This window comes from Artemia sp. Qi Xiang Cuo, chromosome 9 (genome assembly GCF_049724085.1).
Source record: "Artemia sp. Qi Xiang Cuo chromosome 9, ASM4972408v1, whole genome shotgun sequence".
Classification (NCBI taxonomy): Eukaryota; Metazoa; Arthropoda; class Branchiopoda; order Anostraca; family Artemiidae; genus Artemia; species Artemia sp. Qi Xiang Cuo.
In genome coordinates, this window is record NC_142802.1 from 56,387,496 (window position 1) to 56,403,240 (window position 15,745).

The window sequence follows — 15,745 nt, forward strand, 5'->3', positions numbered from 1 at the left end:
CTACACTATCAAGACAGAACATGATAAACTATTATATGGAACAGATTCAAAAAATGTCCAAAGTTGTTCAATAATATTAATAATGTATAAAATTGTATGTGACACTGTTTCAACAAAAATGTTCCTTTGCATTTCTGGTGTTATGATAGGGATTTTTAGCAGGATCATATTAGAATAGGAAATGATGTGGTGATAGTGAAGTTGTCCTAGACAATTTGAAATGATGTCTACTAAAATTTGACATGTTATTAGCAAATGGTTATGTTAAGTGAATATTTTTTGGAAGGGGGCGATTGGACAATAGGTTGTTAAATTGATAAAAGCTTCAGACTTAAATCAAGGATTTGTCTTACAATTGGTTAGTTTTAGGGAAATGTTTGATGTCCCATGCTAGAAACAAGCTTGAATCAAGGAAATTACGTTTAGAAACCTCCACTGATTTTAAATAATTGAAGGGTGTTTTTTAACAAGTTTATATTAGAATTATACATGATATGTTGGCAATAAGGTTGACATAGACAATTTGAAATGATTTCTACGTTAATTTGACAGCTGATTTCTAATTGGTTCTGTCAAGTGATTTTTCTTGGAAGGGTGCCATATGATAATAGGTTGTGATATTCATAAAAATTTCAGCCAAATGTTTCTAAATCTTGTGTTATATTACCAAAATCTTGTCTGGTATTATCAAACATCTTGCACTACATTATCAAAATCTTGCCTGAAATGACGAGAATCCTCTATTGCATTTTCGAAACCTTACGTGGTATTATCAAAATCAAAACACAAAAACAGACAAAGAGACAAACAAACAGTCACTCAGACATACAGGCACAGAGAGAGGGACAAACACTCAATTAAACACACAGAGTCAGGCATACAAACATATAAAGACAGACACAGAGACGAACAAACCCCCGCTCAAACAAACAGACAGAGAGCGAGAGAGACAAAAATACGAACAAACAAACAGAGTCAGACTCACACACACAAAGACAGACGCAGGGACAAGCAAACACCCGCTCACACACAGGCACAAAGAAAGAGAGAGAGAGACAATAACACCCACATGGAAATGGAAATTTTCATAGAAATTGGTCAGGGGGGGGGAAGTATTTTTCAAAATCTTGGAAGGGGAATTTTCTTGTGTTCTAAAATTCGTTAACAAAATACCCACAGACTCTACCTGCCCCTCCCAAAAAAATCAAGCACTTTCTTTGCGAAATGTTTGTGATCTTTTTGAATAGATATCCCTCACCTAAAAATTTTAATATAATATATGCTGAGCTAATCCTCAAGTGAGGTATATAGAAAGAATGAATGAATGCAAAGAGGAAACAAACCAGACTTAAGAAAAGAAGCCTTTGACCCAAGGCCAGATATAATAAAGATGAAGTATTGAAAAGGGCCAACAAATGCTTGGATCTTTGCAATAGGTATCGTAACACAAAAGTGTTGGTGCTATCATTCCAACGCAACCCATAAAAAAGGAGCTTTTTATTCATTGACGGACAAAAATTTTGTTTCGTGAGTTTCGGAGTTTCGAAAAATCAGAGTTTCAAAAATCAAATAAAAAATGGAAAGCTACACATTAAGGCCATTGTACTCACGAACATACTTGCAATTCTGAACATACTGATTTATAGTCTCGAGTTGCTCATAGTACTTCATATACCAAAGATTGTGCGCTGTGCCATAGTTAAGGCCCAATTTTGGATCACTAGTGCCATCAACGTCTCCTTGAGCTTCGCTATTTCTAATAGATTCACTTACATCATTCGCTATAACAAATTCGCTGTTACTTCCATTCGCCTGTAACAAATTGTTATTTTCTGAATCAATACATTTTCTTTCCAAACCACCAGGCAAATCATGTTCAGAGTCAGTAACAATAAGCGTTTGCTTTTTCAAGGTTTCATCACTAAGCATTTGTACTTGCTGAACTGAATGCTCTTCTAGTCTAGGACTAGTTGCACCTTCCGCCACGTTCTCAACCATAGACTTATCTTTAGCGGAACTTTTATCAACTGATTCATCATATGAGATCCCTGAAGTACACTTCAAAGAAGGTGGTGTGTGAAACACACCACTATCTATGACTGTTTCTTCATCCTTTGCAATAATATCAGGTTCAAACATTTTGAGATCGCTTTTGTTGACTTTGGCAGGCGTTGATGAATAAACAGGACTGATTTCTAGGGACGAAAGCGTAGGGCTAGTCACAGGTCTGAATCTATCACTAATTGTTTTTTCTTTCCCTGATCTTGGCTCATATCTTGTTGGAGATCTTATCACAAGACTCAGAGTCCGTCGAAAAGTTTTCCTAACAAACTTCAACGGCCTAAAACTACGTTTCTTCTCTGAAAGTTTAGAGGCGTCACATGATTCAAGTGTGTGAGACTTTTCAAATGTCTTGGAGCTGAGATCTGGTTTTGTTAGAGAAACACTACGCGTACGCTTTACTAACGATTTCTGTTCATTTGCTTTCTTTCTTGTACCTGAAAACATTCGTTGGATAATATTTCTCGAAGGAATCAATTCTTCCTCAACATGTGAAGAAACAACTTGAACATTGTTCATCTCCAGAATTGTCGATTCATCTCCTTCAACCTCAGTCACTCTATTTATTTTCTTTTCAACTTTATTGTCTTCTTCAATAGCATTAAACAGATCGTCAATTACTTCGCAGTCAGTTTTAGCGTCTTCTACGACAGTTTCAAGTTCCTTTGACATAACTAGTTCTTCATCGTTCAAATCTTCTCCATTCATAAAAACTGATAATACCTCTTCTTCATCTTCGTTCGGTACTACCACTATATCAATGTCATCTACCTGGCTTTTCAGGTCAAGTTTTGGGGCATCAACATTCAATTTAAAATATTTACTACTCACCTCACTATCAATGTCCTTATCAATCTTGCTTAATATAGTTTCTTCTTTGTTTTCATAGTTATCAGATATATCATTTTCGACGTTTTTCATCACTGTTTTAGTATACATTACGTCATTCTTCTCATCAATAACTGTGTTCGTCTCTGTAAATTTGTCTGATATTTCGGCAATGTGATTTTGCTTGCATGGAATTTGCATTTTTATGTTACTGTCGTCCACATTTGGCGAAGTAACCGTCCTTTCATTTCGAATGTCACCCCTTTTTTTAAGTTCTTGATCTAAGGGCTCAAAAACTTCTCCAGCTTTTTCTTGCACATCCTCATTATTTTCATTATTGACGTAAGCTTCTTGAAAATTAAAGTTGTTGACTTGCATTGATTTTGTTCTCTTTTCCTCAAAATTAATTTCTTCATTCAAAGAAGTATCAACCACTCCTTTTCCAACTTCTTGATCAGAGTGTTCACAAATCGGCTCAATTTTCATCCCATTTTCATCAATTTCACCGATTACACTAGCCCTATTTACTTTGAGAGCACTATATTGTACCTCATTTTCATTGTAGTTAAGGTCTTCTTCCGTTACAGCTCCAATAATATCATTTCCATTCTGAATATCTTCTTTGTTTTCAATTTTTTCACCGGGCAATCTTATATTAATCTTCTCTGGCTTCTCTTCGTCACTTTCATCAGCTACATTAGCTGCGTTGAATTTCCCTTCTAGCTTACTATTTCCAAATTCTAAGATTTCTTTATAATCCATTTTCTCATCATTCTCCATCTCAATTCCTCTCTTTCCTTTCCTTTCCCCTTTTTTTCCTTTAAATCTATCCACCCTATCAGCATCCTTTCTTTGCTTTGTGTAGCTGAAATCTGTTATTATGTTTCCGTTCCCTTCAAGTAGTTCTAGACTTAGACGTTCGTCGGTTGCCAGAATATCCAGGTTCTCTGGCTTCAATGGCCTTACGCTAATATTAATAGTACTAACAATGCTTCTCATGTACTCAAGCTCCTTGCTTTCTTCAGCTAATGTAATTGCAACTCCATGGCCACCAAACCTTAAAAATGATGTGCAAATAACTTTAAAATTGCTTAAGCCTCTGAACGAAGACACAAAAAGAAGAGAGAGAATGTCAGAAATGAATATCAGAAGAAAGAGAATATTGAAAAGAGAAGAGAGAATGTCAGATATGAATATCAGAAGAAAGAGAAGATCGGAAGGAGAAAGGAATATCAGAAAGGGAAGGAAGCCTGATATAATTTGTCATCAGTTATGTCATAGTTTTTACTCACTTTTTTTGTTGTTTTTTTACAATCAATGTAATTCTTTTTTACAAATTAGAATTCTTTCAAAATTTAATAGAAAAAAGTAAAGGACATAATACATACAAATTGAAGAGAAGTGCAAAATAATTTAATTAAAGAAACTGTAGGAAACAGCCACTGATTCGAATTGTTGATCCAAAATACGTTAACGTAAAAAAGAAACCTCCTTTAACTTTGAATAGAATAAGAAATCAAAAATTGACAAGTGATGCAAAATCAACAGAGATAAAAATAAGACACAGATGAACAACAACAACAAAATTGAAAATAAACTCAAATACAGCGCATGGTCAAAAAGTATAGATGACAGTATTGACAGAAAAAAAGACAAGCGTAATAGATGGCAGAAAAAAAAGGACCGATTCAATTTGAAACACTTTCTCTCCTGGAAAATACACTTTTTGGGAATGAACATTGACAGAAAAAGAGTTTAGATTAGGAATTCTGAAACTAATCTATTTATACCCATAAATAAATAAAATAGGGCAAATCACGTATAAAAACAGGGGACTATTGGAATACAGACTTGCCAACTAGCCTTTCGAAGCAGATGATTGTTAACTTTCTTGAAATGAACAACCATAGAGAACTCATTGGCCTCTGAGGAAACATCCAGCGCAACGTTAGATCACCAGAAATTAGTTCATTTCATGGAGACAAAACTGTGTTCCACCAATCCACAAGTAATATCTTCTTTACAAATATCCATAATCAAACGTTTTTGATAAACAACTAAATAACACTTGCACGCTACTACTAAAATCCCAGATGAAAGGCTTTTGATTAAAAATTTTGAGACTTTTACAAACAAGACGTTTCACTATGAGATTAGAGAAATTAGAGAAAATATGACTCTCTCATTAGGGGCGATGAAAGTATTAAATAAAAAAATAATAAGACTGATTAAAGTATCAGATCATAAGAAGGGTAAGGATAGTCAGTAAGGACGAGAAGAAGATCATTACTACACAGCGACTCAAACTTCAATCCTTCTTTTAAGAGCAGACTCACAGTACTACTGTACTGTAGTAACTATTAATAAATGAGTATTATTAGGTTTTATGATATCATATATTGCCTATAATTGCCTATATATTGCGTTTTATGATACATTACCTATTAAATAAAAAAATCATCATACAATACGTACAAGACTATTACCTGAAAGAAAATCTCAGGTAAAAGTAATAGCACTAAATTAGCGGATTTGCTAAATCTCAGAAACGGCTAATTGTGGTTGCAACGGTAGCAGCAACTTAGAAAAGGACGAGTCTATGCCAATAATAACCCAGAATTAAATATTTATAATTGATTATTCATTATTTCAAAATTAATTATTTTGAAACCAAATCGTATCAAAAATGAAAAATACACTATTTGAATTGCCATGGCCGAAAACCCTAATAATAAAACTTACTGTCCCCTGGTTTGAACAACAAGGAAAATCACTTTTTTGCATGGGAAGCACTTGCACGCTAATACTAAAATAAATGGACACACCCTCTTATTAATATATTAATAGGAGGGTGTGTCCTCTTTTTTCCCTCTTCACTGATAGCATACCCTGGAACATCATAGAGAATTTAAAGGCTCATTTTAAATGAAATTGCTATATCCAGTGCCTTTTGTAATTAACTAAACATAATATTTAAAATAAAATACGAATTTTGAGGGAAAACTGCACCTTTATATACGAGATGATATAGAATGCGTATCTTTTCACAAGATATAATGTAAAACAAGATTTCTTTGAAAAGTTACTTTTCAGTGGTATGATGTCCTATTTGAGTGATTCTGCTGCCGGACTCCCTTTGGTTTATTCTTTCCTAGATTCCAACTAAGGCTTTTTCCTGTGTGTAATATACAATTTAAAAAAAATGTAGGTCATTCATATGTTTTTTATTAAGCACACTATTAAACCTGTAGAAAATAGGAAATTTGCATAATTTAAGGCATTGCCTCAGCGATGTGGGGTTCGTGCCATCCTCATTTATATTAAAGAAACTCCTTGTCAAACTATCAATGAGAATACTAAAAAATAGACAGGTCATTCGTTTACAAATCTATATTTTTCCCATTGTTCATGAAAAAAAAATTCCATCCATGCTAATTTGTCAGGAACTGGATAGAGAATAGCAGTTAAAAAATAACCCTGGACTTTTTTTCTTAGTGTCCGGTAAAATTTATGTCGTATAACCAACATCGCTTGAAGCGATGAGCTTTTGCTTGAAGGGATAGACAAGGGGTCATCGACGCAGGATTCCAGTGATACAGAGCCAATTCCACGAAAGTACTCCAACCACCAGATTGGAAACAACAGTGCGTGCTATCTAGTACTAGCCAGAGAAATCATAAAGCTAATTGTAAAAACCTAATAAAAAATAATAGTTGGCTCAGTTTTGTTTATATCCTTCCTTTACTTTCGCATTTTACTGAGCCATTGCATTGTGTAATACAAAACCTTTAGAACTATCGTAAAGAGCAGACACGTCATTAGCAGACATACGGCATTATCAGAGTAGACACGTCTGACACTGTCCTCCTAGGATATGGAACAAAGGGACAGTAAGGCTTCAATCAGCTGATTTGGTAATGGCGAACATGTTTCGTATCAGTCCGATGTCATTTTCTACGTTAAATTCTTAATGAAGTTGACACAATCTTCTTCTTCCTCTAATTGTAAACTGCCTTTCGTCATAAAAAGACAGTGTGGTCTTGAAAAAAATTCAACGTCGTATAAATGGGGATGATACACCAAGAAATATTTATAACTATAAATTCAGGAACGTTTCCTTTACAATTAGAGGAAGAAGAAGATTGTACCAACTTCATTGAGAATTCAACATAAATTTAAGCAAGATTAAGCAACTCAAGACTTTGAATGAACCCAGTTAATGAACCTTCTTAGCCAATGGAGCGGTATTATTCTGTGACCCGGAAGTTATAATATTTATTTTTTGTATAAACAAAGTTTGTGTTAATTATAACACTTTAGTATTTCTGCTGCTGATGATGAAAACTGGCTATGTCTTTGAAATATCCAGAACTTTCGTATTTGTTTTTCACTGTCTAAGAAAAGGACTTATCCCTATCGAAACTCTGATTTGTTTCGAAACTGATTTCTAAGTCTATGTTAGTATAGCTGTTCGTAGGAGGAAAGGGGAAAAACAGAGGATGAAAAGATGTTGACCCACAAAATTTAATTTTCATGGTATGGGACCCATTTTTCCTGGAGAAATCCGATGATACCCCCTAAAAGTAAAAAATTTTGAGCAACGATGCGTCAATATACTCTTTCTTTCATAGTTATTGTAGAATTGTTTAGATTTTGTTTATGTGAACAAGCAAATCAAATAAAAAAGCACTTCCTTATCCCTAAACTCAGCTTACCAGCCAGCCTTTCCAACTCTATAAAGATAAATTGATAGAAAAGTAGGAGAAACTCAGCGCTATAGTACAAAACCATGGAATATATTAATAGGAGGGTGTCACAAGGCTGCCCCATTCAGTTATTCGGTTCTAGCCAGTGTTACAACCTACAACACTTTTTATATTTTTCCCCCAAAAAAGTGACTCAACAGGATTGACAAAACTGCTTCCATTACTCAGAGCCACTGTTATCACCAATCGTATTTTCATTTTACTAATAGCTATCAATAAATGATGACAGGGAGAGGAAGAGATATAAAGATAAATATAAAAATACTTCCTTAATCTTAAATCAACTTACCGACCAGCCCGTCCAACTCTGTGAAGATAAGTAGACGGATCTCCAGGAACATCAACACTGATAACCATATCCACATTTTCTATGTCAATACCTCTAGCTGCCAGGTCAGTGCAAACAACAAGACGACATTTCATTTGCTGCAGATACGTCAGAGTTTGAAGACGCGAGTCCTGGTCAAGGTGAGCAGACAAAGACCGAGATGGCCATCCCTTACTTGTCAGAAACTTGGCAATAGATTCAGCTCTAAAATTAATACGCTGATAAAACAAAACTATTTAATTGAAGCCTGAAGGCTGAAGACTAGGTACACTATAGAAGGGACAAGTATGAATTGAAGTCTATTTTAAACTATTTTATTGAAGTCTGTAAAGACTGAAGAACTATTTTACTGAAGACTGAAAAACGAAACTATTTTATTAAAGTCTGAAGACTAAAGATTTAATTCTGAAGACTGGGTCCACTGAAGAGCTATGAGAGAGATTTCACATGTGGACGATCATCAAGTGGATTCAGCAAACAGGTTATATTTTACGAGAAAGGGCGAACCCCTAAACAAAAAATTAAAAATATCTAATGCTTATAGACTCTATAACAGTCCTAAATATCAGATGCTGTCAAATCCATCATTATTACTTACAATCTTAAAACCCATGGTGCTTATTTTACCAAAAAAAATATGCCGAATTATGAACACCTTTTAGCCAAAAACGTAACTGGATAGCTCTAATAAAAAACCATACCAATTAGTTAGGTGATCAGGACTGAATATTTAAATGTCGTGTCTGTAAAGTCAAAAGTCATTACTCCAACTACTACTAAGATCACCAACAAATGTTGTTTGAAGGCGTAAATCAACCCCCTCTCCCATTAAAAAACTTGTATTGATTATATCTAGCAAACTCCGATGAATGCCAGTAGTATCATAATTAAGTTTAGTATTACAAAGTCAGAAACTGCTATGTTAAGGTTCCCTCATTGAGAAACTTTCCAAAGTACGGTTACTTGGAAATAAATGATTACTATCGCTCTAAATGTTAAGCTATCCTCCATATATTCGTGCTAAAAAGTGTTTAGTATGCCGTTGCCACCAGTATTACCCATAGAAGCGTTAGGGTACCGGTGCAGGTAGCCCGCACTTATTACAATAACCACTAGAACTTAAATATAATCTAATGCTACGGTCTAGCATCTCTAGCCTATAACTGCCTAGCCGTATATCGTGACGTAAAAACCAATACAAATCTCCCAACCTAACGAAGGTAAGGGAAAAAAACTCTCGTATTGTCTAAGAAAATAAACTCACGTCTATAATTCTCAGGCCGACTGGAGATACAAAACTGAGTAAAAACTGAAAAAATCAACACAAAGAAAACTACACCACTTCTCAGACCAAGCGGGAAGAATTAGCCAATCAAAATATACAGCAATGCTGATTGAGGGAAACATTCAATGACCAGTTTAACATAGATTAAGTAAACAAGAAAACTTAGAATTATATTTTTAGAACTGTTTGGATCAGATATAGTACGAGGATTTAATAGATTGACATTATCAGATCGTTTTTGTTTTTTTTTTTTTTTTTTTTTTTTACTAAACATTTACAATTCGAGACAATACTTTTAATCTATCCTGAAAAAAAAATTACCTGCCTTAATAAATTTTAAGAAATTTAAAATTATAAATGCTATTGCTCACACCAATAGTCATACCTGTTAAGCGAGAAAAACCTATAAAAAAAGACTTGAACTACAGATAATAAGTAATTTAAAGAAACATTATTTTTTTATTTTTTTAATATTGAAAAAAACTTAAAATACAATTTCCCATTAACATCCACTTTTAACGCAATAAAAAAAAATCCTGTTTTCGAATGTATATACCATTAAATAATTTATGGCATTAATAATTTATAACATAACTACGCCATTAATTCAAAACAATTTTTATGTAAGAGTAACGATAATTTTAAGAAAAATACATTTAAGTTAATTATTAAAATGGCGACGAAGACCACACTGCCTTTCCATAACAAACAACAAAAGTACGAATAACAAAAGGGAAATCTTTTTGTAAGACAGAGGAGATAATTTGAATGAACATTTCGGCCCTGTGTCCAAGGGTCGTCCTCAGCAAGAAGAAAATATATGAAAGAAAAAAGACTCAGAACAAAATGCGACTAATAAAACCAAAAAAGTGAAAAAAAATTTTCAAAGCAGTCCTAGCATCCTTACTTCAGCGAAGTTCAACCAAGACTGATAAAAAGTAAGGTAAAACAAGGCGATTCAATGAGATGAAAGAAAAATAAATTAAAAACACGTTCTTATTGCTAATCCAGCCTTTTTGGCAGCTAACCTCAAAGGTCTTTTTGTGACCGGTTCTGTGATAATGTGTATCGGTTTTTTTAAAATCTTTTGTAATAAGGTTTTTATTTAAATTTGTGTATAGAGCTGTTATTTTATATTCCCCCTTATTCTTATTTAAGAAAATAGTATTATTAATCTGAATTTTGATTTCAATTGCTTCTCAGACTACCTGCTTTATGCCTAGGTCATTGCTAATAAGGGCGGATTCATCAAAAAGTATATTGTGGTTAGGATTTTCAAAACTATGGCTGCCTAATGCAGAATCAGATGAAACAGTGGAAATATTAGAATTTAGAGCTTTGACAATATCATCTTTATGCTGTTGTATGCGCTTTTCTAAATTCTGGTGTATTCTACCTATATAATATTTGCCAAAATCACATGGTATTTGATAGACCCCTCTTTGGAGAGTAACTGGGGTTTTATCTTCACCAGAATTTAAAAAATTATGAATTTAAAATTAATTGTGAAAACTACATAAAGATTATTTTTTGTGCAAACTTTTTTTAAGATTTTTAGTGATGTTTGGGATATAGGGGAGGTAAATTATGTCTAAGGGCTTGTCAGACACCTCACTTCGTAGACTATCATTAATTTTACAGGAATGTCTTTTCAGTCTAAAGTTAATTACACTATTAATAAATAACATAGGTTACCCTTTTCCAAAAAGTATATTCGTGATAAAGTTTAATTCTGCTATGAGATGGGAATGAGAACAAATATTTAGGGCGCGATCGACGAGGGATATTACGACTGCTCTTTTAACTTGGGGGGGGGGGGGTGGTTTGATTTAAAATGCAAATATCTATTATTTTTTGTTGGTTTTATATAAATAGTAAAATTGAGTTTATCGAAGCTATGAATAATTAATACAACTAGGAATGGAATTTTATTTGCGATTTCGATTTCTAAAGTAAACTGTAAATTTCTATTATATGTATTAAGGTGATCTAAAAAACCCTTAAGCTCATTTTCCCCATAGTTCCAGAGTGAAATTACGTCATCCATGTACCGTCCCCAAAAGATATGTTTCAAAAAATACGAATCTAATGCCCAATTTTCAATATGTTCCACATAAATATTCGCCAGTAACCCAAAGACGCCCATCGCTAAGCCATTAATTTGCTGATAAAAAGAATTACGGAATTGGAAATACATTGAGTATTTGTTACAGAGTTTAACCAAGGTCATTAAAACATCACAATCTATTCCTGCTGCTGAAGCTTCTATTAAGTGATAATTTTCTTTAATTTTATTTTCTAATAACTGTTCAGATGTTGTGACATCAATAATTGTATACTTTGAAACACTCTCAAAACTACTTATAATTGTATTTTCTGAGATATTTACATATCTGAGTTTTTCAACTAAATCTACCGAATTACATACATGTGATTTTTGGGAGTAAAGTAAAGGTTTAAAGATTTTACAAAACCCTCTACCGATATTGGATGTGGGGGCTTTCGTACAAGCTACTATAGGCCTTAAAGGCAGCAAATTAACCAGCTTTTTACCAGCAAATTAATGGCTTAGCGATGGGCACCCCCCTCTCCGGGTCAAAATGGTAAAATTACTCCACAGCTATACAATAAATTTTTCCCCCGTGGTAGCTTTTGCCCAAAGTTTTATGGTCTACCAAAATGACACAAGCAAGGCATTCCTTTAAGGCCCATAGTAGCTTGTACGAGAGCCCCCACATCCAATATTGGGAGAGGATTATACGAATCCTTCAAACCGTTGCTTTAATCTCAAAAATCATATATATATAATTCGGTAGATTTAGTTGAAAAACTCGAAACCGTAAATATCTCCGAAAATACAATTATAAGTAGTTTTGACATTGTTTCAATGTATACAAATATTGATGTCGCAGTATCTGAACAGTTATTAGAAAATAAAATCTAAGAAATTATCACTTAATAGAAGCTTCAGCAGCAGGAATATATTGTGATGTTTTAATGACCTTGGTTAAACTCTGTAACAAATACTCAATGTATTTCCAATTCTGTAATTCTTTTTACCAGCAAATTAATGGCTTAGCGATGGGCGTCTTTGGGTTACTGACGAATATGTATGTGGAACATATAGAAAATTGGGCATTAGATTCGTATTTTTTAAACATATCTTTTGGGGACGGTACATGGATGACATAATTTCACTCTGGAATTAGGGGGAAAATGAACTTATGGGTTTTTCAGATCACCCTAATACATATGATAGAAATTTATAATTTACTTTAGAAAGTGAAATCGCAAATAAAATCCCATTCCTAGATGTGTTAATTATTCATAGCTTAGATAAACTCAGTTTTAATATTTACATAAAACGAACGACAAATTATAGATTTTTGCCTTTTAAATCAAACCACCCCCCCCCCCCAAGTTAAAAGAGCAGTCGTAATCCCTCGCCGATCGTGCCCTAAATATTTGTTCTGAGTCCAAAATCACAGCAGAATTAAACTTTATCAAGGACATACTTTTTGGAAAAGGGTATCCTATGTTATTTATTAATAGTGTAATTAACTGTAGACTGAAAAGACATTCCTGTAAAATTAATGATAGTCTACGAAGTGAGGTGTCTGACAAGCCCTTAGACATAATTTACCTCCCCTATATCCCAAACATCACTACAAATCTTAAAAAAGTTTGCACAAAAAATAATCTGTATGTAGTTTTCACAAATAATTTTAGAATCATAAATTTTCTAAATTCTGGTAAAGATAAAACTCCAGTTACTCGCCAAGGAGGGGTCTATTAAATACCATGCGATTGTGGCAAATACTATATAGGTAGAACTCACCAGAATTTAAAGAAACGCATACAACAGCATAAAGATGATATTGTCAAAGCTCTAAATTCTAGTATTTCTACTGTTTCATTTGATTCTGCTTTAGGCAGCCATATTTTTGAAAATCCTAACCACAATATACTTTTTGATGAATCCGCCCTTATTAGCAATGACCTAGGCATAAAGCAGGTAGTCCGAGAATCAATTGAAATCAAACTTAAGATTAATAATAATATTTCCTTAAATAGGGACATGGGGGAATATACACTAAATGTTCTATACACAAATTTAATTAAAAATGATCTTACAAAATATTTTAAAAAACCGATAGACATTAACACAGAGCCGGTCACAAAAAGACCTTTGAGGTTAGCTGCCAAAAAGGCTGGATTAGCAATAAGAACGTGTTTTTAATTTATTTTTCTTTCATCTCATTGAGTCGCCTTGTTTTACCTTACTTTTTATCAGTCCTGGTTGAACTTCGCTGAAGTAAGGATGCTAGGACTGCTTTGAAAAAAAATTTTCACTTTTTTGGTTTTATTGGTCGCATGTTGTCTTTTTTCTTTTATATATTTTTGTCTTGCTGAGGACGGCCCTTGGACATAGGGCCGAAATATTCATTCAAATTATCTCCACTGTCTTACAAAAAGATTTCCCTTTTGTTCTTCGTACTTTTGTTGTAAGTTAATTAGTTTAAGAAAATGTTAATAACTTTAAGATAATTTTTTCCATCTTTTTAAATAAAGGAAAAGCTTCCTCTTATTACATTGCACTCCTTTTCCAAATTTGTTATTGACCGATTGACGCATTTGAAATTCATGACTGACAACTCTAGACAAGCATCCAGTCTTCCGGTTTCCAGAAGATGATTTCACACCCCAAAACTTATGCTCCTCAGAACGGACACTGCTCTTGTTAAATACCTACTGGTAAGCCGCCTTAGCAGATAGGGGGTAAGGCTTTTGATAAGCAGGTTTGTGCGCAAGGTTAAGTTTTCTATTTGGGAATAAGAGTTAATAAGTCGCTTATTTAATAAAAAAAATGAAAATACTATAGTATTAAGCTGCATTATTTACGCTTAGCATGGAAATACTATCATAGTTAGCCGTCGAATGGCAGGGGGCGGTAATGGCTACAGGTACATAACAGTGATTGCAAATAATATACTGCATGTGAATTGTGATAGTTACTGCTCACGAAAATAGAGCCAAAATTCATAACTAAATTAGTGTTTAGTTTGGTGTTCATCACAGATCACTAAATTGTCAGCAGATCAGGTTAATCCTTCTTAATACGATGATTTTGAATATTCTAATTTTCTTTGTATCACCTTTCTTTTCTGAGTTCAATAGATTCACAATTTCAAACAACATTGTTTCTAATTTACACCTTTTTTACGAAAAAAAAAACATTTTCTGTTTAGTTGCTATTATATTTTAAAAAGAATTAATTTCCAGGGGCGTTGAGTAATTTTTTTCTGGAAAGGGGGAAGTATGTTATTTAAGCTCGAAAGCCACTGCTCTAAAACCTCATAAGTGTGTTCAGAGAAGAAAAAATAAAACCAAAAATAATATAATCAGGTTTTGTCACCCCATTGCAGTTTTATCTAAAGTGTTTGAAAAAATTTTAAAAGAAAGGATTTCTAATTAATTGGATAAGATAAATTTTTTTTACCAAATACCAGTTTGGATTTAGGGCAAGCCATTCGACACAACACGCAGTTGCAGCTTTTTTATTAGAAATAAATTATTGTTCAGATGACGATTTCCATATGGCTACTGTTTTCTACGAAGTTAAGAAAGCATTTGACACATTAAACCATGAAATTCTTCGTGACAACACGGAAAATGCAGGCACAAGAGGGATAGTATTAGAATTAGTAAAATCATACCTGTGTGGACGTAAAATTGTAGTGGATGTCGATGGAAAACTGTCTACTTTAAAACACCTTAATGATATTGGTGTCCCTCAAGGTTCAGTATTAGATTCGCTTTTTTATATTAATGATCTTCCGCAAAGTTTGCAGGTGAACATTAGTCTTGCTATTCTAGTTGCAGATGACAAAGCTGTATCTCTTAAAGCGAGGGATTCATCTACATTAATTTATAATTTGATTATAACTGTTGCTTCAGTTAGTCGATGGTTAACTTTTAATAATCTAGTACTAAGTTTTAATAAAACTGAATTTATGGTTTTTGATTATAACTGTTGCTTCAGTTAGTCGATGGTTTACTTTTAATAATCTAGTACTAAGTTTTAATAAAACTGAATTTATGGTTTTTGATTATAACTGTTGCTTCAGTTAGTCGATGGTTTACTTTTAATAATCTAGTACTAAGTTTTAATAAAACTGAATTTATGGTTTTTGATTATAACTGTTGCTTCAGTTAGTCGATGGTTTACTTTTAATAATCTAGTACTAAGTTTTAATAAAACTGAATTTATGGTTTTTGATTATAACTGTTGCTTCAGTTAGTCGATGGTTTACTTTTAATAATCTAGTACTAAGTTTTAATAAAACTGAATTTATGGTTTTTGATTATAACTGTTGCTTCAGTTAGTCGATGGTTTACTTTTAATAATCTAGTACTAAGTTTTAATAAAACTGAATTTATGGTTTTTGATTATAACTGTTGCTTCAGTTAGTCGAT

The 15,745-nt window shown here is 33.2% G+C and overlaps 1 protein-coding gene across 1 annotated transcript in view; it reads right to left on the reverse strand.

The window, feature by feature from the left end:
• Window positions 1–1,519: 1,519 nt before the first annotated feature.
• LOC148948848 (uncharacterized) overlaps window positions 1,520–15,745 on the reverse strand; it is a 35,425-nt gene continuing 21,199 nt past the window's right edge. Inside the window, exons 6-7 of the mRNA XM_089094108.1 lie at window positions 7,945–8,187; window positions 1,520–3,946 (exon numbers count right to left, since the gene is read on the reverse strand). Coding sequence (XP_088950234.1) covers window positions 1,585–3,946; window positions 7,945–8,187 — 2,605 coding nt within the window. The 3' untranslated portion in view covers window positions 1,520–1,584. The remainder of the gene's footprint in view (window positions 3,947–7,944; window positions 8,188–15,745) is intronic.